The sequence below is a fragment of the Mycteria americana genome, chromosome 3 (assembly GCF_035582795.1).
Source record: "Mycteria americana isolate JAX WOST 10 ecotype Jacksonville Zoo and Gardens chromosome 3, USCA_MyAme_1.0, whole genome shotgun sequence".
NCBI classification, from domain to species: domain Eukaryota; kingdom Metazoa; phylum Chordata; class Aves; order Ciconiiformes; family Ciconiidae; genus Mycteria; species Mycteria americana.
This window is the reverse complement of record NC_134367.1, coordinates 72,016,900-72,043,524: the sequence shown is the minus strand read 5'-3', so window position 1 is coordinate 72,043,524 and position 26,625 is coordinate 72,016,900. Positions and strand designations below refer to the sequence as shown.

Here is a 26,625-nt window from a genome sequence, read left to right as displayed (position 1 = left end):
AAGATACAGTTTCAAAAAAGGAGGCAGTGTTCCTGAGCCTGGCATGAGCCAGCAGCCTAACAATTGAGCATTTATAGTATTTATGGCAAATGAAAACTTCAAAGTGGGATTAAAAAGATAATAGTGTGGCTTTGCACAAGATAAAGCATGTGCAAGTAACTGAAAAAATGTAACTGTAAAGTAACTGAAAAAATGAAGAACAGATATTACAGATTTTGGAAGTAATTTAGGAAGTTCCTTGGGAAATTGTAACTGAGGAAATGCAACATTATCCTAATTTCCTACCCCCCACTCCTTCAAATTAGCTCTTCTATCAAAAAAATAGGGAGAGATTATGCCAAAAAGACAGCATGATAAATCTTTAGGATTCCCCACACCCCATTCCTGGGAGCTCAAGATTCAATATAAATTTTAAAACTTTGTTTTCCTAATGGTAATCCTGTAAAAAACTATGTTTCAGGATTGGGATTACTCATCTGGATATTGGTTACTCTCATTTAACATGTAAAAACCATTCTGAAGCACAAACCTTTTATCAACAATTTGTGGTAAAGCTTTCCACCTCTCATCCAGCTCTTCAGATTTTTCTTTTATTGTTTTCACACACTGTTCGGAAGCTGTTGGGAACAGCGACTCATTTAACTGTAATAGGCTCGCATAGACGGAAGCATGGGACTCAATATCTGCTCGCAAATCCTGGTAAAACAATGGAATGTACAGCCTTTAGATTAAATATGGCATCGTATTATGCAAAATATCCAAAATAATAAAAATCAGCTAGGGGTTTCCAGTACACCACTTTGAGACAAGTGAATGAACACAGTCAAATGCTTGGAGGAATTGAGGTCTATTAGGACAAGAAAGTACTTAACACCTCTCAGACAGCTAAATCTGCAACTGTAATTCACTAAGGATACATTGAAGTTTTTTTTTCTCCTTTAGGACAAAGTGTGACCTTTCCACACAGCTCTACTGTATGATGAAAGTGGTTAAAATCAACACTAAGTTTTGCAACATATTTTGTGTGCAGCAATAGAATTGTGAGGAAATGTCACAAATTGGCCCAAACAAAAAAACAAAACCCAAAATAATTTTCCTTCTCTTCAGTAATATTTAAAACAGAAATTATGTACTCATTAGCTTCATGGAGAGTGTAAAAGATGCTACATTTGGCCAACTGCTTTATATTAATCTAAAAACAAATGGCAAAAATTCCAAGGGAAGGCATACTTCAGAGTAGGATGAAAGTCTTGTGTTTTAAAAAAAAAGTCAGAAATCAGACTTTCATTGTGAATTCAAAACCTTTGAGCATTTTGTCATCTGAGCAACTTTCCCCACAGGCAAAAAAAGGAAAGTAGCATTGTCTAACAAAGGAATTTCTCTAGAGAAAGGATCCTCTGGTAAGCAGACCAATGTCCTTTCTTGACAGATAATAGGATATACCAGGGCATTATTTTTCTTGAGACGGCATATTATATTTCCAAATAACATTCTTCCTGACTTTTCTTGTCTTTGATAAATAACAGCGATAATGTAATAGTTCCCTAGGATGTTTCCAAAACCCAGAATCAAGTGATTTGTCAGACTATAATTGAGCAAGTCCATCCTTTAAAAGACACAGAAACAAACCAGGAAATGTAGGGGGACAACGTTTCAGTTGAAACGTACCTGCAGGGACTGCAGTTCACCTTCCAGTTTAACTCTGTCAGCAGAAACATATTGCTCTGAAGGCCTGGCTGTAGCTTCACATCCCTCCAACCAGGTCAGGAAGGCAGACAGCTCCTTCTCCTGCCTGACAAAATCACAACGTAGAGTTACCAACTCAAGTCGTCCCCTCGGTGTCACACACTGACCGCAGGAAGGTCTCTGTGTCCATCACAACAGACGTGAGAGTCTACTCACTTCTGCCACTGAGCCAGAAGGGTCTCTAATAAGGTCTGTTTCTCTTTAGCATTTTCTAGCACCTTTTCATATTTCTGCTGTAATGCGGTAACTTCCTGAGCAGCTTTTTCTTTGTTGGCCACCTTTCGGCCACAGGCTGAGAGAGAGGCCAGAGCGTTGCTCAGTTTTTCCACAGTATGACAAAGGTCCTAATGAACATGTAAAAGAAACAGAAGTCACATACATAAACAACAGAGCTATGGTAACGACGGTAGGAAAAATTCTGTACTTCTACTCGAAGTCTGAAGCAATGCTACATTCACCAGATCACAAAGTCAATGCATAGCTTACATTTCACTCAGATCTATCCTAGATACATGTCCCAAGCATATCAATCAACTGGCTTGTAGTGGGGAAAGACTTCGTTATTGTCAGCAACAAAAGGGTCAGGTCTTCTGAATGGGCATGCAACACAGCATGATCGTGTAGGACAACATCTGTAGGACATAATGTAGGACAACATTCCCTAACATCTGTTTGAGTTGCTCTAATTTATACATATACAGTAAATACCAAAGCTCACTCCAACATGTGAGGACTGCCAGACTTGCAGCCCATGTCATGACATGGGAGAGGTAGGGAACAGTTACTGTGAACTTCTGTCAGCATTAGCTAAAGGTCTTTTTCATAGAAATGGCATCTGATGTTGACTAGACTTTCCAGTGTTGCCATTTCTAGAGAGCTGGGAAACTTGTTCATATGAAAATGATTGAAATGTAGTACAATGAGTTAGAAAAGCACAAATGAAATAATAGATTTAAGACCACTAAAGTTCCAACTCACAGGTGTACAATAATAACAGTAGTAATGGTTATAATTATAGTCATGAAAGAAATCATCTGTAAGAGGAAATTTGAATTATACAGCAACAAGCTGCTGATGTTTAAACTAAACAATAAAAAATAATTTCACATTAAGGCATTGAATCATCAAGATCCCATAGGCAGGACAAGAGTTTACAATAGTATACTCAGCATATTCATAATGTTTAAAAACCAATAACAATAATTATTGCATGTGATGTCTGAATAAATTCTCCATATGCAAAATATTCTTCTTCAACAAGTATCAAGCTTTTTTGAAGCAGACAGGCCAGTCTTCCTTGCATACAGCCTTGGCAAGTAGTTACCACTAAGTTCAGAAGAAATTATATATATTTTACCTCAAGAACAGTATGACTAAAAGTTTTTGCAATATCTTCTTAGAAAGGAAGATAACGATTATTGTGGGAAGAACACTTTAGACACAGGCAAAAATGCTGTGTCTATAATTCCCTGAGATATGGGATTTTTTGTAGTTTGAATACCAATCCAATGTTTGTTTTCCTTTTGTAATGGACTGAACCAAATGTCCAAACACCCATGGATTTCTGGCATCACAGATAAAAGTTTGTCAGATGAAACTCTGTCCAGTCTCTGCATTGTCCAAGAAAAACTACTTCCAAGGAGATTTTTCTTTTTTTTTTTAAATCACAGTTCTCTATACCAAGACCCAAGTTTCGTGTAAATCTTTGAGGACAAATGTCTAACAGACACGCTTCTTACCTTCTATTTTTCACAATGTTTTAGATGCATAAAATTAAAAACAAGAACCTGAAGGATTAATTCATACTTTTAGGCTTTGCTTTCTCTAGAGTGGGGAAAAAACTCTCTAAGCCTGAAATGGTGAGAAGAAATAGCTGAGGAAGCCTGCTTAAGCCTTCCCTGGGGCTGCCCACCCTGGCAGGCAGCCCTTGCCTCCTCCTGCTGCCACCCTGAGCTGTGTGGCATCAGGCAGCCCCTGGTCTGGAGGTTATTGGCATTTCTGTGAGGAGGGCTGTGTAGCACTGTTTCCCTGGGCTTGGTGGCAGGAATTGCTGGCCACATGCTCACCGTGCAATCCTGAAGGGCTGCGTATGTTGCTGCTGATGAAGAGCATGATGTGAGAGGCTCAGCTAGCTTAGCTTCAAATTCAGACACTGCCTGCTGCACCTAGGAAGAAAAGGCAAACCAGAGAGTCTAAAACCAGCAGGAAATACATAAATGATGCTTTAAATAACATCTTTTAAATATTTAGTGCTAAGAGAATATTACATCCTAAGCTTTTGTAGTGCCGAGTGCCTTTTGAAGTTAAAAGATGCTAACTGTGCTCAGCTCCTTGTGACTGGAGCAGTAATAATATTTAAATTATTTTCCTTATGACCTACTAATAACCCAAGACTGAAGTTAAAGAGTTTATAAGAAGTATGGATGTGGTTTATTAGTGCAATATCCAGGAGAATCACCTAGGTTTTCTAAAAGACAGCATAATTTTTTGAGTGTGTATATTTTAATGTCTTCCTGAACCTGCCTTTTAAGTCATTCAAAGCACAAATTTACGTCTTGCAATTACCTTACAAATCTACTCATATATTCTAGTCCATCCTATTATAATATGCATGTTATATTCAATTTTGGAAAAATAAAGAGTAATTCTATAAATTGCTGCAAACAATCCAAGAGATTTTGCATTGTCTACCTGTTTAAGACTTTCTTCATATTTCTGCTGTGCTGATGCATTCCCTGTGATTGTTCTTTCCAGTCTCTGTCCGTGATCTCTTAGCTCTTCCCAATACCTTTTGACCTGAGTCAGTTTGGCTTTAATATGCGCACATTCTCCAGAGGTAACAAACTGGGAAAAAGACTCGGCTTCCTCTTCTAGTTTTGAGATTCCAGTTATTTTACCATCTATTTCTTTATTAATAACCTAAAATGTAAAGTAATAGTAAATAAAGAAACATAATAGGTTTTTAATTATCGGAATAATATTTTCTAATGCCTCCTTTTACCTGAGCTAGTAATATTCTTCATTAAAAAAGTAAATAAGAGGAGAGTTCATTGACCACTTGAAATAACTAGTTATAAAAGTTTTCAATATGCCCTGTAAATTCCCCTTTTCTTCTTGAAACTAGCACTGGGAAAGGTTTAAAAAACAGCCTGCCCTAAAAACAGTGTCTATGAAGAGGAATTAGAATTTCCTGAGGTGCATATTTTCATGAGCAGACAAGATGGTTCATATTTTAGCATATCTTACTTCACAGCAAAGTAATACACAATTCTCACAATAAAGTAATACAATAAAGTAATATAAAGTCTCACAATAAAGTAATACACAATTCTCACAATTCTCACAATTCTCACAATAAAGATTCAGAGTAAATACAAGATGAAAAAAAGTAAGTTCATAACTGAAAACAATATTTTTAAGGAGCTGAACCCTAACAATTGATTACTTGTGTTTAATAAGTTTAATAAGCACTTACAAAAGAAAACATGCTATGATTTGCAAACCAGTAGAGATTGTTTGCATCTTCTAATTTAAAATTCTGTGGTATAATAAAAAATAAATTAAATTAGGTGATGAGGTAGGGGGTGTGTGCCCTCAGGCAGAGGACTAAATAAAGAACCACATTACAGTATAAATAGGAAACCATGAAACAAGAGTGATAATGGCCTTTGGTAATTTTCAGCTGTCTCCTACATCAACTAGTAAATGCATAAAGACAAACTAGGCTTTACATTTCATCAGCTACATGACAGCAACTGTCTCCTATTTTTTAGAGGCCAACCTGAAAGCTACAACATCTAAGACAGAAACTTATGGTGTTTCACATTCAGTGGCTATTTGTTCAGTAAGCATCGGTGAACTTGGAAATGCGATTTTTTTCACAACAGAATTTTTTTAATTTCTGCTGATGTAGCATGTCCATGGAGCTCTTCTCAAAAGCAGTGAAAAACACTCATTGGGAGGGAATGGAAAGAGCCAAAAGTGCTCTTTGAAATTGAAATAAGCAATAGCATTCTCAGATATAAAAACGTTAAGATATGTATGTATATGACATCAACCATTTTGACACTCTCAAAAGAATAGAAAGTGCCCACCTTCTGCTATAATTGCGATAAAAATATGGTATCTTGCTTGCCATTATAAAGCTCAGGAGTGGCTTACTGCAACATTCAGAGTCTAGAATTAGCAGGGTAACAGTACAGAAAAAAATGTGGTGCTGTAAGCATTTACAGTGTCTCTCTATGCAATATATTCTGAATTAATTCAGATTATAAAATATCTTTTTTGCATGAGAATACGGTGCTGAGGAAAAATACCGGATTTGCAGCCCTGAAGCTGAAATTATCTAACAATGCAGCAGATACAAATGAGGCAGCGCTTTTTTACTCCCACGCTATTCTGTTAAATCCACTCAGTTATATAAAAGAAGGTGGATAATTGAGGCCTTCAAACTCTCACTGAGTCTGCCACCAATGGTAACTACTTGTGATAACTGTCATTTTGTCCACCAGGAATTTCGGGGAAATGCGTAGGTGAAAAATCTGTCTCTGCTGAAGTCATCAGGGTTTTGCAATCAATGTCACCAAAAGTAGAATATTACCACTATGTATGATAACTACATTCAGCTGACCCCAGGTTTTTTATCTGGTCAGCCAAAGATATCAGGGAACACATCTTTTTTTGTATTTGCCTCATATTGCAATATTCCTTACTAATATGTTGTACTAGAAATTATGAATTATATATGTTGATTAGCATTGTGACACAGACTAACTCATCAGGAAACTCAGAACAAAACATAACAAATCCTTCAAAATCAGGCACAAAGCAATGCTGCTGAAGACCTCCAGCTAATGTCCACGTATCAGAGGTTAGATGACTCATTTCACGTATCACCGTTCATAAAGCTGGTTTGTTCAGCTGAGTTACAATGATGTACCCTAGGCTTTATCTGGAGGATTTTCTCTGCTTTATGTCTGTTCACTCAGACATTTATAAAAATTACCTGCTGCCCGTTTTCCTTCTGTCATGATGTTTAAATGATGAAGGCTTATGTTGGTATTTTCAAAAACTTGCAATGCAATGTAAAAATTACTGTTTATCTGCATATATAGCAAGGAATTGTCTTTCTGGGAAATTGGCTTGAATGGACTATTAGGGCTTAACTAGGCTCCATGTAGACAGACAAAAGCTGTTGTCACACTGTAATGTAATATAATATCATTTGATGCACTTACTTTCTGTCTTAAACATTTGCATTGTATCTAGTAATTACTGAAAAGTACAGCTACGTGACAGTGTATGCCAGTGGAATAAATGCATATATATTATTTCACAAGGAAACTGGTTTTTAATTGCTGTGGTGATGAAGCAAGAATTCAAGCATTGTTTTATTCTTCAGTGATGAAATCAAGAGATTTTATTTATTTGGTGTATGTAAAGTTGTGATCAAATTAAGAACAGGAAAATCTGTTGATAAACTGTTTCTGTCACATGAAACAAATGCCTTACGGGATCCGTTGGAAATACTTACTGCCAATCTGGTCTATGACTGCAAGCAGCTGCACACCTGTGCACTTTCTGAAGAGCAAGTAGGTCACGGAATAAAGAAAATGGCAGTGTGCACTGCATATTGAAAAACTCTGTCCCCTTAGAAACATGCAGTTTCAGAGAAGGTATGTTTTCATTTGTGGGTGGATATGAAGTCAGCCCTTGAAATGCAGTGCTTGGAGACAATATGCACCTCAGTTAGCAATAAGAAACTAAACCACTACGTATCTACAGGAATGTACAGAGAATTTAAGATAGTGTAAATATAATAGCAATAAATGGTATGTAGGTTTGCAAGCTACCAAGAGCAATAGTTTCTTTATTATTTCAGCATAAAAGGTACATAAATCAAGTTATAACTTTACCTTGCAAGATTAAAATCAAGTTCTATATCCACTAGCTGATGTATATTTTAAATAAAGAAGCTTTATACACCTTGTATTTATGTAGCTATTTTATATATCAGTTGAGATTACTCAAAAAATAAGAAGAGTATAAATTAAATAATATTTTTAACCATACACACAAAGGCTCCATATATGTAAACTAAACACTAACAGAGAAGGCAGCCTGTAAGAATTTTCCTTTAGTTTATGTAAAACCTTACTGCTTGGAATATTCGTGTACAAAGCATGCCATCATTACATCATGGTAGTTCTGAAATGTGTAAAATGTCTGTTCTCCCATTTGGCCTCTAGCAAAATGACAGATAAATGGACTTTAATGCTAGACATAACAAGAACTAATCACCTTGATTTGGCTGATCTGCATGTCCAAAGGAGATGATGATGTTTCCAAAGTTTCCAGTTCTTTTTCTTGTTCAGCTATCCAGATGGACAGAGCTTCAAATTTATTGCCAAAATGATCCCACTTGTTTTTCACCATTTCCATGCTTTTAATACTAAAATTAACCAAATTAATTAGAGAGAATAAACAGTTTAATATAATGAAGCTGCCCATATTCTTGCTAGAATAAAAATGTAACTTATTCGATCTACAGGAGGGTCATTTTAAAAACTCCTGGTTTTAGAGGACCAAGTTGTGCAGCTAAATTCAAATTTGGTTCTCTCTTAGACTGCACCCAAAGTCAAAAAATTATATTAGCCATAGTGGGGACACTGAGAGGTGAAACAGTACAGCTTCATTCATCAGCTGTACATCAAGAATCTCATCATAGCAGGAAGAGAAAGGAAAAGTAACATAAATATGATTTCTGTTAAATAATATGGAATTAGGATTATATCAGATATCTAAAAATTGAGATAACTGAGTGCATAGAGGTTAGTCATTTAGTTGCTGGAAAAGAATGATTAAAACCAGTGTATTGTGGATGTACATATATTCACCAATGCTTGACCACTTTATTAAACTTGTTTTTTTATAAGAGCAATCTGCCCATCTTATAGGAGGTTTGTGTTTTCTGAGGCAATGATTTCATATCAAGCCAAAGAATCAACAACAGATATGACTCAACTACCTTAAAGTTAATAGATTTATATTCTTTGAAACATATATTATTGGTATGTCAAACAGAGACAGATTATGACTGATTCTTGTATATATTGGATAGCAAACAAAGCACCCATTTTTTTGTCACAAGTAAGAAGTCTAAGGCCCTTATAAGGTCTAACAGCATTAACTTCCAGTATACAAGTTTCTGCTCCTTTCAAGTAATCGTAAAGAAACCACTGCTAATGTAGGCTCTACATACAGCTTGCAAAACATGCATTTTTCTATTTCACTGAAAATATTAAAATTTCATGAGAAAAGTTTGAATATTACAAAATTCCAAAATACATTTTCCTTTTAAATATAGCCTTAAAAACCATTCCATGTTAAAAAGTTTTTGTTTTATTTTCTTTTTTCCCCCCTCATTAAAGCTAGAGGAAGCTTTAAGAAAAGATGTAGTCTAAAAATGTAAAAACTGGCCTCTTTATTTTTTCTTATTCATTTTCAAAATGAAAAAAAAAATAGCAATGTCAACAGCCATTTACTGATAAGAATGTATTCAAATTCAAGTTATTTGCAGGAAAATAAAGTGCAAAAATATTTCACTCAAGTCCAGCCTAAGAAAATACAGCTGGAAATCAGAATCAAGGGACCAAATTAGCAGCACGACAGCTGAAAATCCTTTGCCTTTGTATCTGCCTTCCTTATAGTTGTAAGAAAGCTGCAGACTGTAAAGAATATAGTCCCAAACACACTGCACAGCTACGCATGATCTCCTTGGAAAACAGATGTGCTAAGTTTGCTCTGTAGCTGACTATGGAGAGCTGCTCAAACTTTTCTTTCCCTTTCCTGTTTATTGGCATAGTATGTACCATATGTATTTGGAATACCTTCACTTTAAACTACTTGGCCAAGATTTTTATTAATGATGCGAGTTACAATATAACTCTTAGACACTGATTATATGTTCTGTAGATTCACTGTAGAGAGTTGCATATATTTGCTTGTTTTGCAGAAGGGATTTATTTTTTTATTAGCTGTCACAGTACCACAGGCGTTCTGTACAATCCATACATTCAACTAAAACCTATTTCATATCTACATTGAAAGGGGATATCAATGATGGCTTTCATTTAAAAATAGATGACATTATTAAAAAGTGAATATTCACTGTTGGAAGGATTAATTTCTTGTATTGAAAAAATCACACTGGTTTTCTCTCTAATACTGGAGAAAATGATGTATAAAGTGAAGTATTCAGCAAGATATGGTAGAATTTGACTGCAAATCACTGTAATACTTCATATTGGAGCAAGTGGTACGTAAAAAAATTAGACCACCAATAATCAGAAAGTTACATCTGCTGCAGAGGCTAGTTACTCTGTTTTACAACTGTTCTTGTACATCGGGAAGAAAATGGCACCAAATTAAAGTCAGATTAGCATGACGGTGGTCAATAGGGGAAAAAACCCAATAATGTGGGCATTGCCCTTCGCCCATATTCAGATGGAGGTGGTGTACCTGCTTAAACTTATACAGCGAATTATTCTACATAGTAATTCCAGTAAGACAACATAGAATTGGCACATATATCCATGACTTGTGTATCAGATCTAATATATGCAAAAGTACTAATTTCATACACACATATAAATGTATGTGTATATAAATAAAATGATAATAGCAACAGCTGAAGTTGAAGTTGAGTAACTTGAGTTCAATAACTGAGTTACTTGAGAAAAGGCATGAAATTTTTACAAATACAAAAAGCTACAAATATTTACAGGATTTAACAACATTTTCTTGGAGTTTGAATTTTCAATTTTTAAACAAAATTTGGCAAATGATGCCTTTGTTATTTGCAGCAGCAGAAGCAGCTTTTGAAAGCAGCCCATGAAATAAAATCTGGGCATTCAGCTAAGATGAAGGCACTTCTTGACATTCCTATGGAGAAAGTGGAATACTGAAAAATGAGGCAAATATGGTAAATGTTCCCATACTTGCACTGAGATTTTTCTGTCTAAAAGAGTTTACTACCTCAAGAATGAGTTTAATTATTCCTTCTTCACAAGACTGGGTCTTAAAGATAAGTGACAGGTTAAATGTAACTAACAGTGGTTTTATAAACTACATATTATTAAACAAAGATTTTGTTTATTTGCACACACTCTTTTGACATATTTGGTACTATAACCTGGTTACTATGCCACGGCAAGCTGTAAATGACGGAGCTGATGAGACAACACAAAATGCTGACAAGGTATTCTAGAAATCTGATACAATCTTATAGAGGAGAATAAATATTAGGACTTGTTAAGAACATACTCTTCTTCAAGAGTAACTTCCACTTTTTTCACTTGTTCTTGGATTGATTTTGCCTGCTGTTGGAGGGACTGCTTGTTCTTTGAACCAAGCTGTATCTCAGAAGAATTCTTCACCAAATTCTCAGCCTGCACTGCCATTGCTTCAGTCTGTTTAGAAAGTTCCTGTAAGGATGCAAGACACATTAATACAACTATAAACAGTTTCATATATTTACACAAAAAGTATTTTTCCTCAATGTTTGTGGTTAGAAAAAGTATCTGTGTCCTATATGTATATTTTGAATGTGTAAATACATAAAAACAACCTCTGAAGAAAGTTATTTTCATGTTGCATTTAAGAAATGTTCATTTGAGCAAACTAGCTTGAATAAAATTTAGCAAGGGATTCTATATGCCCACAAGTTTTTAACTCAACAAATCAAAATGTATTCTATAGCTCTTCAAGAAATTTGTGAATTGTCACAAAGATTACATGCATCTTTATCTTTAGAAGCTACCCTTTACAGAGAGGATTTTGCAGTATCCTGTAGCTTGTAATCTCACTTTGTTTAACAACTATTTTCTGTCACAAACTGTAAACCCATACACCAGAACAATGGATGCTGAGCATAACCAAGATATGTATAATTTAGTATCAGATTCATCAAAGGGTAAAAACAGCATGAAAAGCATGGCACTTAGGAAAGCCAATCACTACTATTACTTCTGTATTAGTAAATAAAATGGGCTGGGGTAATTCTGTGTTCCTAAGGGCAAGTGGCATGTTACGGCTTATGTCCATATTGTAGAAGTCTCTCCTTTTTCTCCTCAGGGCTAAAAGAGTACTAGTTGGCACAGTCCCCATAACCTTACCAAAGAGCACACTATTGGCGATGATATGCCAGTGCTTGACACTGTTTAGCTTACTAGTATAGATGATTACTGAGCATAAAATGGGAAGTCCTCAAAATCATTTTACCTTCCATATGTGCACTTCAGATGCAGATTTTGAGTAATTCTTCATGATCTTTTCATAAAATAACTTTTTAACCCTTTATGCAGTCTCTAATATGTACACGCAGTTTGCACCAGCATTAACAGGAAATCATCCAAAGATTGAAGGCAATACACTCACTACATGTTAAGAAGCAAAGCAGAAAGGTATCTCAGTTCTGTATTTCACACAGTGAATACCTTTGTCTGATCCAGTTCTGAGGAGAGGCTCTCAAAACTGCTAAAGTTTAAGATACGTTCAAGTGCAGAGCTTGCTTGATTGAGATATTTTACTACTGTTTCTTTGTCCCTTTCAAACTGCTCCCATTTATTTATTGTGACCTACAAAAACAAACAAACAAACCCAAAACAGGAACACAAAGACAAAAAGAATAAAGGGAAGAAAAAAAGAATTTCATCGTAAGTTACTGAAGAAGGAAAAAAGAGAAAGACCTGACATAAAACAATTTCTCCTGAAATGCTATCGACTCTAAAGATGAAATTGTTCTGAACCCAATAAAAGAAAAGTTTTTCCTTGACTTTTCACTGATTCATACTGTGCTGTGCAAAAAAGCACTGTTCCCTAAGGTGCCAGCAATATTTAAATCTTATATTTGAATGTCCTGTAAGAAGTATGAAGTAATAAATGCAGATGCTTATGCTTATGGTGACAGGTAGTCAACAATACTTAAAAGGATTTTCTAGTTCTCAAATGAAATAAATTACAGTAAAATGGTAGAAGAAAATCCTTACGCATAGGAAAGTCATACATAGGAATCTATTTGTTCTTGTCTGATAATATAAAATTTTATTAACATACAGCATTTAATTATCAGTCAGAAGAATTATGACAGTACAAACAAGTATCTTCTTGATTATGAAGTAAAGCAAGGCCTGATTTAAGACTTTATAGATAGGATTCCTTAGAAAAAAATTGGTTTCAATAATAAATTCTTACATTAAGAAGTTATTTGAGCTCTATAGATCATGTTTTTCATCTTATGTTTTATCATGGGAAATAGTTTTGATGACTTTAAACATTTGTGTGAAATAGTGGTCAGATGGATTACCATTCTGCTTAGAGAAATGTAAAGGACAACTCAGATATGGGTGCAAGAAGCTATAAATTCTAATCCCAGTTCAGTCAGTGATTAGTTATACAACCTGGAGCAATCCATTTGATTTCTCTGTGACTTTTTTCTTCCTTCTTTAAATTCAGGATGAGAGCATGTACTTCACAGAGTAGTTGTGAGGATTATATTTGCACAACATCAGGTGTTACTAATCTAATATCCAGCTTAAAGACTCTCAATTAAAGGGCAATGTCATGTTTAGCAACCAGGGGAGACAGCCCATCTAAAAATTAATTCACAGATAAATTATTTAAAATATCTATTATGACTGAATAGGTGGGACTTTTAAACACTTCCAAACAAAATGCTGTTTCTTTATAAATTAAGAGGTATCCAGCAGCTTCCAGAAGTTTTCATGGAGGTACTGATCATGAAAACCTCAAGGACCAAGATTCAGAGGTGAGAAAGTGAGCTCAGACTTCTTACATTAAAAAAATTGGTTTTTTACTAAGTTAAAAAAAAAAAGCAGCAGCACAGGTTTTTATTTCTACTTGCAAAGGACCCACCTGCAGTTGCTCTTCACGTTTCTCCATAGTCTGCTGCATGTTCTCCAATGTTCCTTCCAACTTTTGTAAATCCTCTTGCATTGTGCTGGGCAGTCCACCTTCAATCTGCAACTGTTTAGCTTGGGAAATCTGCTGTTGCACATCTTGCCTCTTTGCACGGAGTCTCCTTGTCCTTTGCTAAAAGGATTCATCCAACAGGAATGATTAGACTTTTTAGCTCCTTTGGGAAACTGGCACAATAAAACCACTTCCCGCTTTTGCAGGGGTATGCAATGAGAATAACACATAAAGGGATAAACTGTGGCAGGTATTCTTGAGAGTCTCATATAGCCATCAAGTATATGCCTTGGGTTCCAAAATGTGTATACAGCTTTTGTGGCATACAAATGGCAGAGAAAGAGCGACAGTATCACCATTTATCCAAAGCAATATTCTAGAAAGCAGAAGCCCCAACAGTTGAGCAACTGCAGCAGCAGCCACAGGTGCATGTATTCTTCATGACTGCCTGGAAGCATCCAGGTCTGCTCTGCACTCTTTGAGGCACAGGTTGGAGTCTCAGACTGATCAAAGCAATATATCAGTAGGGGGAGCCTACAGGAGCAGCAGGGGGATGGCCAAGTTGCATAACTCTTTCTTTGATGCATTTTGCTTTGTAGCAATATTAGAAACTCCTAAGACTACCTCCCCTTTCCTTTCCTCACCTGACCCATTGCCAGACTTCAGGTCTTTGTCAAAGCCTGTTTTTACCTTAACAGACTCCATATCAAAAGAAGAAGAAGAGTCTAAGAACTCAAGGAGAAGTTAACTATTCCTACTACCTCTCCTATGATGGATAAGGAATGTAGAGTATTGAAAGAACAAATATGAACCTTAACACATATAATAGCTTTTGCAATCACCAGAGTTTAGATAAGACAGAGGTAAGACATAGTAGTGCCTGGTCAGACAAGAAGACATGTCTGACCTTACAGAAATAGACATTAATTTAAAACACTTATATAATGCCCAAACATTGACAGTAAATTATTCTTATCCTTATTAGCTTTCAGCAGGCCTCAAAGTTAATTTCCCATATTTGGCCTTAAAACCCATGATTCATGCTGTATGCAACCCATATGATTTATTATTACTGTAGCCCGCAGATGTTTTGATCTATTATCAGTGCATAAAAAGTCTCCTTTTCTACTCCTACAGACTGGAGGCCAATCTGTCACTGCAGTAACTACCTAGAGGAGGAGATGAGGCTAGAGGTACCCTTTCCCTCCAGCATTTAAAGTTGGGGCCACATCAAATCTGCTGAAGTTGAGAAATTTCCAAAGCCAGGATCAGGCCAAATTTACCATGATCAAACCTGACATGTAAACTTTAAAAAGGTAAAAAGAGAGAGACTACATATTTGAAGAGTACACTTACCCAAAATTTCAAGTAAACGAAGCCTGTTTTTCAGGCATTCTGTGCCCAAAAAACCCATGTGAAATAAAAGGATATTCAATAAAAGTTGAAAAACAAGCTTATCTTTGGGTATTAACATTTAAAAAATACTGAGTACTTTTTTCATTATAAGAAATCAATACTAGGCCATATGAGACCATTTCCTTTATAAATCTTTCAAGTTTAAATATAAAGAATTATGCTAATGGACATAACAAAATTTAGTAATTACATACCTTCTACCTTAAAAAAAAAATCTAATATGGACATGAGTAATTGCCCTACCTGATGATGAAGTAGTAGTTGCTGAGCTTGTAATAAACTTTCTGTATCCAGGATCTTTTCAGCCTCTGCTTGGGCTTCTTTAGAGTTGTTGATTAAGTCTTCAATTGCGCTTTTAACTTCTTCTTTGCACTGGACACAGTCTCCAACAGTGCCTAATATCTTTTCAATCTACAATTATGGATAACTTTAAGTATTTCATGTTGAAAAGCACATGTACATTTTAAGGGCACACTTATATTTGGAATATTTTTTCCAAAAATATAGTAAATTGTCTGAACTCAAACCATTTTTGTCTCCAGCATTCTTAACAGACACCTTCATCTTTACATCGAAAGAGTGACTGTAGACTTAAAATGTGACCGAGAAGACCTTTGTCTTGTTTAGACATATTCCCTATTACACTGCCATATGGTAAATAGCTGTCTGTGATAGCCACTTATTGGTGATCACTTAGAAAATACATGCTGTCCTCACCCTTGCAAGCTGACCCAGATTCCGAAACACCTGTGCTACTCAACTCACAAAAAATTTTGCTGCCTTTTGGACCTTCTAGGGCAATGTCCCAGTGAATCACAAATATATTAAATGCCCTATTACCCTGGTTTATGGACCACAATATGCATGTGGTGCAATATCCACTCTCAGTTTGCAGAATTTTATAAAGAAACAGATATACCTATTCAACATATCAGAAAGTTCTTCCCTCTCTGCGTGATTCAGCTAACTACTTGTAGCTGATTCTCAGTACAGGCTCTGTTCCTCAGACAGTTCCTGTGTTTTAAGGTTTTAATCATAAAGTATTCTAGAACTAAGGAACTCCTTTCTTTTCTTCCTCCCTTCCTTTCTTTCTTTCCAGTCCGTATTCACTTTGGAGGGTCATTCAGATTCAAGCCATTCTCTTTCCTGTTACATAAATGTTTAGTCTTTACTCTCCAAAAAACATTGCTGAACTCTGGAAACAGCTAGTATCAGTCCTTGTCTAAACAGTCTCATCTGCCTGATTAACAAGCTGTAAATTTAGCTGTAAAGTGTATTCAGACTTTTAAGAACCAGCAGTCTCTTAACTATAGTATAAAGTGCCATTGAGATTATGCTTTTAGATTCAAAACAAGTTCAGATTCTAGTTCTTATTTTCTTTTTTTACCTTCATGAACCTGTGCTCCCCTTAGTTCTGGCTTTGGGAGGAAACAAAAATCAAAATTACTTTAATACAAAATAATAATAATAAAAAGATATTATCTTAAATTTTCTGCAGTCACTTGGAAATCAGAACATTGGTTCCCCAAATTTCCAAACAAGGTTTTCACACCACAGAAGTTTAGAGAAGTTTCAATAAATACATGGAACTTTTATACATTTGAAACACCTACGAGGTCTCCACAAAAATCGACATTAACAACGGAATTTGAAGCGTGAACTCTTTCTCTATCCTGAACTCTTTTTTCAAATGGATCTGTTCCACCTGAGTGTAAGATGTTCTCAGTTTCTCCTGATCTGTCTTTTTACTGTGAAAACTGTGAAACAATAAGTTCCCTGAGATCCCACAGAACTCAAGAGTTCAGCGGATTCTAAGAGGTTTTGCTTATCAGTTAGAAACTTCCCATGATTTCAGCAGTTAGAGTATCTCATTATCATTCAGAACTCAAAGAACTGCAGCCTTTTCCTTCAAATTCAGTGCATGATAAACATCCTTAGTGATTTGAAACTACTTTACAGTAGTTCCTTTATTATTTCAGCCTAAAAGATACATAAATGAAGATTAAAGTAAAATTCTATATCCACTAGCTGATGTACATCATGGTTTTGCCAATGTTCACTAAGAGCTGATTTTAAAAAACTATCTTTTGCCTCTAAAAATACTGTCATTTTGATTCCAGAAACATTTACTATGATGCTTTCTAATCCTGCAAAGGGAAAAGATCCATTATAATAATGTCAGTATTTTTTGCCTGCTACTCTCAAGGCTTTGCTACCCAGGGAGTACAAATGAGTTTTTCATTGCTGAATGCTTTCAGTTTAATTAAAAAACACAGCAGGGTACTTATGTGTGTGAAGCCATGACTGATGTAATTTCATGTGACACTGAAATGGAGAGTTCTTGTGTCCCTCATACTGTACCTCAGCCAGCAAATCTAGGAGTCCCTTGAAGTCACTGGAAAGTTTACAAAGTTCATCCTCTGTCTTTTTGGCCTCCAAATCAGGACATACTGCAGTCAAAACAGCAAGTCTAGATTTCAGCCAGCTGTGATTTTCTCCTTGCTTGTTAATATGCTTCCTAATTTCCTATGGAAGAATCAAAATGTATTTTCTTCAAATAAACAAAATATATTAATGAGTGACATTCATGGCATCAGTTCAAAGATTAGTAGTGTAAACATACTACCTTTGTTCTTATCTTGAAACACTAGAGATGTAGTATTTTTCTATTTGCATACCCTATCTGATTCTGTTCCAGTCAATGGCTAGATTTTTGCATTTCCTCCACAGACTTTACTCCACTACTACTTATTAGACTGTTCTTTAATAAGTAGTAGTGGAGTACTTGTCACAAACTAACATTTTTACCTACAGATAGATAGATAGATGGTAGATACCATGTATATATTTTCCATATATTGACAAAATTTCTTAGTTACCATTTAAATCTTAAATGCTGACTTTCCTAAACATAAAATTTCATGTGATATATGGTTTTGTGTATTTTTTTCCTATTTAAATAGCTCTTTTTTACCTCTTTTCACTCAGTAGTTCATTTATGTCTTTGTGCCAGTGCTAATGAGAAGTTGCTAGCAGTGAAACTGCATGAGTAAATCAGACTTTTTGGAGCAGAAGCACCCATTAAGCTAAAGGTCTGTCTGCTTTATCAAGGTCATCCTAATTATGTTTCTCTGCACAGTTAGCCTCATAATCTGCTCATGACTTTCACACAAACTGCTACAGTATGTGACATTCCTATTTTTGCCCCTAGTATGTGAAATGAGAAAAAGAAATAAGGGTCAAGCTAGGTCCTAAGTGACACAATAAATTATTGCCTGAAACTAATTTAACCAAACGACTCAATCTTCAACTATTCTACCACTTCTGTTACCAGTCACCAATGCAAAAGTGAATGGTAGAATATCTTGCCTCCCCTGTTATACTACTGTAGAAGGGAATTTTTATTATAGAAGATTTCCCTAAATCTAAGACAGTAACTTGGTCCTTCAAAAACCCCCAGTCCAGAAATTTTGACTTTTCTTTGCACAGCACTTTTAACCATGAACGCAGCAGGATGAGGGGCAAGTATTTATTCTATCTGCTTCTATATATTGAATGTTCTGAATATACAGGTGAAGGGACATGCTATTCTCTAAATTATTAAAAGTAGGAACTTCTGCCACACTTTGCTGCATGTGGAACTTTCTCCTGGAAATGTTTTTAAGAATACCAGGAATCAGCAGAGCTGCTAGGGTCTCCATAGTAAAACAGTTGCACTACTTCAGAATACAGTTTTATCCAGTGTTCCAGTAGCAATGACCATAGCTTTGTTAGAATATAAGCCAAAGGCTCACCCCCACGGATGCTTTACATTGCTTGTATTTGGCAGTATCATTGACACTTTCTTTTATCTTCTTTAGCTCTCTTTCTGTTGAGGAAATCCAATTTGCCAATTCAGAAAATCTGAAATAAAACATCACATAATGCAAAGCAAGGAAAAAAGTTAGACAAAAATTGCCACCACCAAACGGTAACCTCTTAAATTTAAGACAAAAATTATAAAATCCACTCAAAACCCCATACAATTTGTGGAATTACTACATAAAGTATAGTTTTGTACTTGAAGCTAACAACACAGTATCATTCTTTACATGGTACTGATCTATGACGACATTTAGAAGAGTAACCACACATAAGGCTCTGCGAGACCCAGCTAAGAATTCAGCCGACACCTGTTCTTATAGCCTTTCCAGGTGTCCGAGTGTTCTGTTAGCTTTACATATGTGCTGTCTATCTGGGATTTGAGCTCCTTCAGGATCCGTTGGCTGCTTTCCAATGTAGCCCTCACTGGATCAGAAACTGGCAGTTTTTGGCATAGTTCTTCAATCCGTTGTAGCCTTTTCTCACACAGCTGGTAACCTCCCTTGTCACCGAAGAATAACTGATGGGAGACAAAGCAGAAAATTCAATAAAAATACAAATTGGCAGAAATCACAAAGCATATCTGTGTATTTGTTATAAACTGTACTAAGCTCAAATCAAATTTTTTGTTAAAGACCCCAAGGATTGATCTGATTTAGTTGTGCACAGAGTATTTGATGGCTTAAGAGTTGGTCAGACTTCTGTTTATTATTGACATTGAAATGTATTTCTGTAAATGCCCATGTGGTGGCTTGTAATTCATACCATGTGTTCCTTGATCATCCTTTCATTGCCTTCTCTTGATAACACCTTGTTCTGCCGAGCTAGTTCAGCTTTGCACTCCTCCACTGTGACCAGGAACTTGCTCTTCTGTACTTCAATCTTCAAGTGGATCAAATGATATGGGGCTTCTGTTTGAAGATCCTACAAACCCACAGGGGCAATAAACAAGCACAGAGATAAAACACTACTCCCATTACCTCAGTGTGAAGTTACTACAAATAAATTATCTAGAAACTGCTAATATAGAAAATAAAGTATATATATGCATGAACAGATGGGGGTTTGTCTGTACTCATTTAAGTAAATAAAGCAACTCTTTTACCAATATTTCTTAGATATATTATAAGGTCATAAGTTTTTGGGGACCAGAATATGTATGTATAAGGCACATTACAGAGACATCTTGATTGTTGGCAAGATATACCAAATATTTTCTGTATAAAATAAAGCAAACAATAATAGTGAAACTATATTCACAACTGCTTCCAGAGGTTCCAGTTTGCGTGCTAATGAGAAACCACTCATCCATCACTCCAGCTTTGAACCTGCAACATGCTGTATCAGGCAACAAATTCCATAGTTTTTGAGCAATGTTTGTTCAATTGGTACAGCCTTTGCCAGAAGACACAATTTAAACTGATAGCCTGATCTCTTACGAATTTGTTTTATTAAGGTTGGGAAAGTAACTGCAATCATCCAACATCAGCATAAAGTAAGAAAAACTAGCACCTATTCTCAACAAATGTTCTTAACACAGGTATCATTATGGCTGTATGTAGGGGGAGAAATTAAGGTTTCATAATTAATTTCTCACATTTCTTGACTTTTGACCACTTTACTTAACAGGGCTTTTTCAAGAGGGTATTTGTAGGTATAACTTGCATCTAATGTTGTAAAAATACATTTCTTTTTTTCCAATTGTACAGGAAGCCAAATAATACAACTATTTTTTAAATTTTCTTTTAAATTTTTTCAACAAATAGGTCATGCAGAAACATTCCAAAGTTAAGACTTACAATTTCCAGAGATATCATTCAATGTCACTAACCTTCCACTGCCTATGGAGTTTTCTCACAGCTTCTTGCAGGTTGTGTTGCTCTTGTTCTGGGAGGATGTCAGTAAGTTCATCGCATGCTTTCAGAAAGGCATTTAGGACTCTCTGATCCAACTGGTTAAAGAATTCCTGAGGTTGAGGCAGAAAGTGAGAAGGTGAGAAGATGAAGCTGGTTATCAATATAGTAACCTGCCAACATGAAGTTCCCTAACACACTCTGTAAGTTTCAAGGTTACTTCTGCTGCATTGAAGAATTGAAGTTTGAGCTAAGGAAAGAACTATTTCTAGATATTTAAAGTCCAGCAAATTAATTTATTCTCAGCTAGTACACTGAGATGGTATTTTAACAAGAATACATTTTAAAGCCACATGCATAAGTAATGTTTATAATACAGACACAGATATTAATCTGAAAAAAAAAAAGCAGTGGATGCATGAGACTGGCAAAATGTAGTGTCCTCACTCCCAGTCGTTCTACTGGCAAAGCTGATCCTAAGTTCTAGGGGGTCTTCATTCTTCACCTTCTGGTTGCGTACATTCATCAATAAGACGGGTGATCTTTTTTCCTTTTTGCTTTTCAATCTTAACATTAGTTTGCCCTGATCTGTATAACTTCTATATGTGAAAGAAATCCACATCAATGTTAAAACTAAGTAGGGTTTTCACTTGTATGTCATGCAGCAAAGATTTCCACGAGGAAGGTCAAGAGAATTTACTCACGCTATGTTTCCTGAGAAGTTCTTCAGGATTTCCTTTTTCTTTTAAGCAACAATTGGCAATCTGTATTACTTTCTCCAGTTCTGCTCTAGATTCCTCAAATTTCTTCATCAAACGGCTGTTTGCTTCTATGTTTTTTCTCCAGTCACCAGCTTTCCTGACCATATTCTGAGTTATAAGCAAAGAAAACGAGCAAGCACTTTCTCACTGATTTTTATTTTTTCTCTTTTAACATGATCTTGCAAAAAATACATTTGATTGGTGTCAGTCTTTCAAATATATGCCATTCACAAGTGCTTCTCCCTTTCATGCTCCCATTTTCCCAATTTTTAATACTTATACTAATGTTCATGCTAATGCCATCCTTCATTCAAATAAAAATGTGTAGCTATAATACAGATGTCTCTGATACCTTCAGAATGCCTCTGCCATTTGGTTAGTGTTTCTTTCCTAAAGCCTCTTTCAAATGTAAAGCACCTGGTATGGCTAAAATCTTGCCATTCCGTTTTTCCTAGTAGCAGACTACCTCCTCCTGCATGACTCTATGTGAAGGTAGTTTGACCTATGGATCCAACCAGGTCCATGCTATAGGTCTTCTGATCTGGAAGAGGTTTGTACGATTATCACACTAGTAGGCCAGATAAGCAACCAGGTAGAAAGCTGCTTAGAAGAAAGACAGCAAATTTTGTGGTTTAGTTGGTACTCTGAAATCCTCTTGTTTTGAAACCTTAGTCACAGCTCTTCATTATTCTGCTTTATATAGTCTGTCCCAGTGCACTGCATTATCCAGTGGTTACAACTCCATAAGCAAGTAAAATTTACCAGGAGAAATGAACGGTTCACCAGTTCAACTGCAGCAAGGCAATTCCAACACTGCTTACTAACCATACACTTTACCATCCTCACTGATTACAAACCCCAGTGTAAGGAATTGTAATGATTTTACCCAGTGAGCTAATCAAATCTGTAGTTCTCAACTTAAACATCTTGCTAAGCCTTTTTAATGTTTCCTGATAAAAATTTGTGTATAATAGTAGTATCATATAGGAATGTACTTTTTACATGAGAAAATGCCAGTTTCCAGATCCATAAATATTTTAACTCTAGGTATGCCACATTTTGTACGGTTATGCCATGTTTTATAAGTTTATTTTCTAACACAAAAAGAGATAATTCACCATCCATCTTTATAGAAACAGAATAATTAATGTTCAACATTGTAAATTTACCAAGCTACAACTGTATCTGCTTCTGTTACTATAAGCTAAACTTAATGATTTCTAAATTGTAAATCAAACCCCTCTGATCTTTAAGTACAACCCACAAAATACAACATAACTTTTGAAATCCACCTCTCAGAGACAGCTCTCTACTGATAGGTGATTTTCTGTAGCTTAGAATTCAGTTTAGATAGCTTTATACTGAACAACAATTGCCTGAAAACAAATCTAACAGAACCCAACATCTGGAGATCTGACTCCAAGATAATGGTTAATTTCATGCTACAGTGGAGCTAGCCCTGAAAATATCAATATGGCTAATAACATAGAGCTCTACAGGTAAGGGGAATTATAGCCCAAAGTACACATCTTTACATTAACAAATGCAAATACATATTTGCAACTTTCTATATTCACAATCCACTGCATTTTCTGAGGAAATACAAAGCTCAGCAATAGTAGCACTTGCAAAAGTTTCTATCTTCCATGCTTTGTGTGAAAGGGGATGTATGGGAATACAGGAGCAAATAATTAGTCAAGACAACAAAGTCAGGAGAAACAGAAAACAGTGCAGCCCTAATAGGTAGATTTCAGGCTCCTTATTCCAAAGGAGTTTGAGATGTGTTAAAGCTCTCCTTAAATCCTGGGTTCCTCTGAGGCAGGCTCACTTCTGAATTACTGTGTGGAGAACATGACCGTCAGTCCCCTGACCACTTACTACATAATATGGACAAATCCTTAATTAATAAGTTGACACCAGAGAGTAGAGCTCTCTATGACAGTAGCTAAAGAGTGATGAAATGGAGATACGGTAGGATGGATCAGCTGCATATGAACAAGCTTTCAAAAATATGCACCAAAGTATGACATAATTACCTGAAAAGTAATCTGAATTTGTGTAACTTTCTTCTGAAATGTTGACTGATGGAAATGCTGTAACACTTGACTCGAAGCCACACACTGCAGGATACTCTGACTATTTCTCTCAATCAGGGACAAATCTTTCTTGCAATTTTCTTGATAAGCTACCAAATCCTGAAAGAAAAAAACATATATCCACCCTGGCCAGGAACAAAGGAGAAAAAAGTTTGGCAAAGTAACAGGAAGATATTTTTTGAAAATAAGAGCAAAAGGGATGAGGTCATGTCACCATGACAAACAGACTACACAAAATGTTATATGGAATAGCACAGACCACACAACTTTCTCCTTGTATGCAGAGTCCTGTACCCAAATAGAGCTCTAGCTATCTATAAAAAAAAGACACAGACATGTACCCAAGCCTTTTGGGTAGCTTTAGAGAATGCAGGTCAATACATTATTCTGTGATGTAATTTTATGGCATGTCTGTATTTATTGTATAATTGTAAGTAGGCAGCAGTGAAAACAATAGACATAAGAATGACAACTCTCAGTAGCAGGTTGAGATGTTAACCTTTCTTGTCTTTCAAGAAATTAATCTTTCATGTCAGCTGTTGGAATTTAGATTTCATTACAAATGGCATTAAGTAATGATAATTATACTTAAAATTAAAAAAAAAAGAGAGAGAGAGAGAGGAAAAGAAAACATGCATGAAGTTTCACAGGCTGAAAAAAAGGTCTAAAAAAACCTGAAGAAACTGTTCTGCTATTGAAGGAACACTGTATTCCTCAGCACAAATCTCTGTTTACTCTATGATCAGCAGAAACCAGCACCCTCCATATAACCGAGGAGATTTTGGTTCCTTGGTTGGCAAATAACTGCAGAAGAAACATGTGTTTTTATTGTGACATTGTGGGGCAGGTTAACCTTCAGAAGCAGAAGAAAGGAGCACTCTTATGAGCTGCTTCTTAACCTACAGGTTGGACACATGACTCAGCTGGTGTTCATAAACAGAAGAGGATTTACTCAGGAAGATAAATGGACTGGCTTGATTCAAGCTCACTGGATCATTTTTTACTGAAATACTATCAAAACTTGAAGTCACTGGAAGAGAAGACCCTTCTTGTTGAATTATTGGGCCAATCTCCAGAGTCATTATAGGCTTGAACTAATTTTTTTATATACACACATACACACACACACACACACACACACACACAATTAAATCTCTTTGTTCCAATATTTTTTATTTTTTGCAAGGGACTCTAAAAGGCTTTGAAAGACTTCAGTTTCCCATTAAAAAAATCCATTTAATTATATTACCTGTCAAATCCAACTCTAATGAAATGTGTACATCAGTTTTGAGGGACTATTTCTAGGCTATACACCACACATACACAAGGTTAAACACCAATTCCTATGCAAGATCCTCATATTTTCATTTACCTTTCCAAGTGAGTTCTGACTAGCTCTGAATTCCTCCAGAATGAAATGTTTATTGGTCAGGGAGAAAAGTTAATGTTCCACTACAATGCATTTCAAAGAAACCACTTCCAGACTTCTAAGAAACTTCCATAATTGTCCAAGAAAACCTAGGGAAATTCCTGATCATGTTACTTCATCTGCTTAATAAAAAATCCAATGTATTTTTGATACTTCAGTCTAATTTCCACTTTCAGTCCAATTTCCACTAGATAAATAAAAAAGTCTTATATTTACTTTTTGGATTGAAACCATGGGCACTAGGAGGGAACACAAGTCTCAATCTTTGTATGTGTATGCCTAGCTGACTTTAGGATACGTTATGTTTGTTGCCTGAATATGAAGAAACATTTGCTCAGCTTACCGAGTTACAATCCAAATTCCTAGAAAGCTAATTGTAAATACTCAGAGGCAGCAGCTCTTTGTAAGACATTTTTGAAACTTACTTGGGCTTTTTGTTTAAGAACAGTTGTAGGTTGTGCTTCAGGATCCAGGATAGAAATTATTTCATTGACTTTTTCAAGAGATTCATAAAAATGTGTGATTTGTTTCTCCAGTTCTTCCAGTGGAGACAGCAGATGCTGGCATTCATACAGCAGGGCACAGGAATACTCCTTAACCTTTAGGCCATTTTAAAGAAAAATAATTATTAAAAAATTTGTAAAATTCAATAAATAGCAGCTTCCCCTGCATGTGGGTTTACATAGTTGCTACCTGACACTTTTAAGATAGATCAATCCTCATCCTGTATTACTTCTTAAAGAAAAGAGTATTAAGTTTAAGGATGGTAGTCTTAAAGTCTAAAAGAAGTAACATTTTCTCCACCCTGAATCAACCTATTGTTACTATAACTATATCTTTTCTCATATGCATATATGTGAGCATTTATGTAGGGGAGCTTACTATTTCTTAGTTCAACAGTCAACAACGTGTAGTAGAAAAAGTATTCTGCAACCTTGTTCAGCTGCTCTTTGATCCTGGTCAAAGTTCCGAGCATTTCATTCACCTCCTCTTGGGAAACTTCTTTTGTAACAAGTTGCACTGTTCTTGTAACCATTTTGTACTGAGCTTCCATCGTAGGCAATTTCTGCTTGATATTCTGAAACAAATGTTTCAAAAAGTATTTCAACAACTGCATTTATGCATTCAGCACAAGTCTGTTCTCGAGAATTAAAAGATACATATTCCAATTATCAACTGTTTTCATCACTGATTTTAGTGAATACTAGATCACATTTCAAACGCATGCAAACTGTGCCAAAGGGTATCAGTCAGCTCACCTGAATGTGATTTGAAACTACACAGAAAGAAATATCCAGTGGGACAATGTTTTGGGAATGTGCTCTAGAAATGTCACTCATAGAATACAATGACTTATATTAGCTACAGAAGAAATTATACAAAAAAGCACCACTGGTAAAAAAATAGTAATAATGCAAATGTATACTAAAATAATTTTATGTTCTCAGATTTTAATAGTTACAAGTTTCTCT

At 35.7% G+C, this 26,625-nt stretch overlaps 1 protein-coding gene across 1 annotated transcript in view; it reads right to left on the bottom strand.

Annotated features, from left to right (window-relative positions):
- Nucleotides 1–26,625, bottom strand: part of SYNE1 (spectrin repeat containing nuclear envelope protein 1) — a 269,690-nt gene that overhangs the window by 189,282 nt on the left and 53,783 nt on the right. The window contains exons 19-37 of the mRNA XM_075498968.1: nucleotides 26,088–26,231; nucleotides 25,579–25,752; nucleotides 23,665–23,823; nucleotides 21,572–21,736; nucleotides 20,846–20,980; nucleotides 19,780–19,938; nucleotides 19,326–19,534; nucleotides 18,948–19,056; nucleotides 17,515–17,679; nucleotides 15,397–15,564; nucleotides 13,681–13,857; nucleotides 12,243–12,383; nucleotides 11,071–11,231; nucleotides 8,047–8,197; nucleotides 4,438–4,665; nucleotides 3,813–3,911; nucleotides 1,903–2,090; nucleotides 1,669–1,792; nucleotides 530–696 (exon numbers count right to left, since the gene is read on the bottom strand). Of these exons, the coding sequence (XP_075355083.1) occupies nucleotides 530–696; nucleotides 1,669–1,792; nucleotides 1,903–2,090; nucleotides 3,813–3,911; nucleotides 4,438–4,665; nucleotides 8,047–8,197; nucleotides 11,071–11,231; nucleotides 12,243–12,383; nucleotides 13,681–13,857; nucleotides 15,397–15,564; nucleotides 17,515–17,679; nucleotides 18,948–19,056; nucleotides 19,326–19,534; nucleotides 19,780–19,938; nucleotides 20,846–20,980; nucleotides 21,572–21,736; nucleotides 23,665–23,823; nucleotides 25,579–25,752; nucleotides 26,088–26,231 (3,023 nt within the window). The remainder of the gene's footprint in view (nucleotides 1–529; nucleotides 697–1,668; nucleotides 1,793–1,902; nucleotides 2,091–3,812; nucleotides 3,912–4,437; nucleotides 4,666–8,046; nucleotides 8,198–11,070; nucleotides 11,232–12,242; nucleotides 12,384–13,680; nucleotides 13,858–15,396; nucleotides 15,565–17,514; nucleotides 17,680–18,947; nucleotides 19,057–19,325; nucleotides 19,535–19,779; nucleotides 19,939–20,845; nucleotides 20,981–21,571; nucleotides 21,737–23,664; nucleotides 23,824–25,578; nucleotides 25,753–26,087; nucleotides 26,232–26,625) is intronic.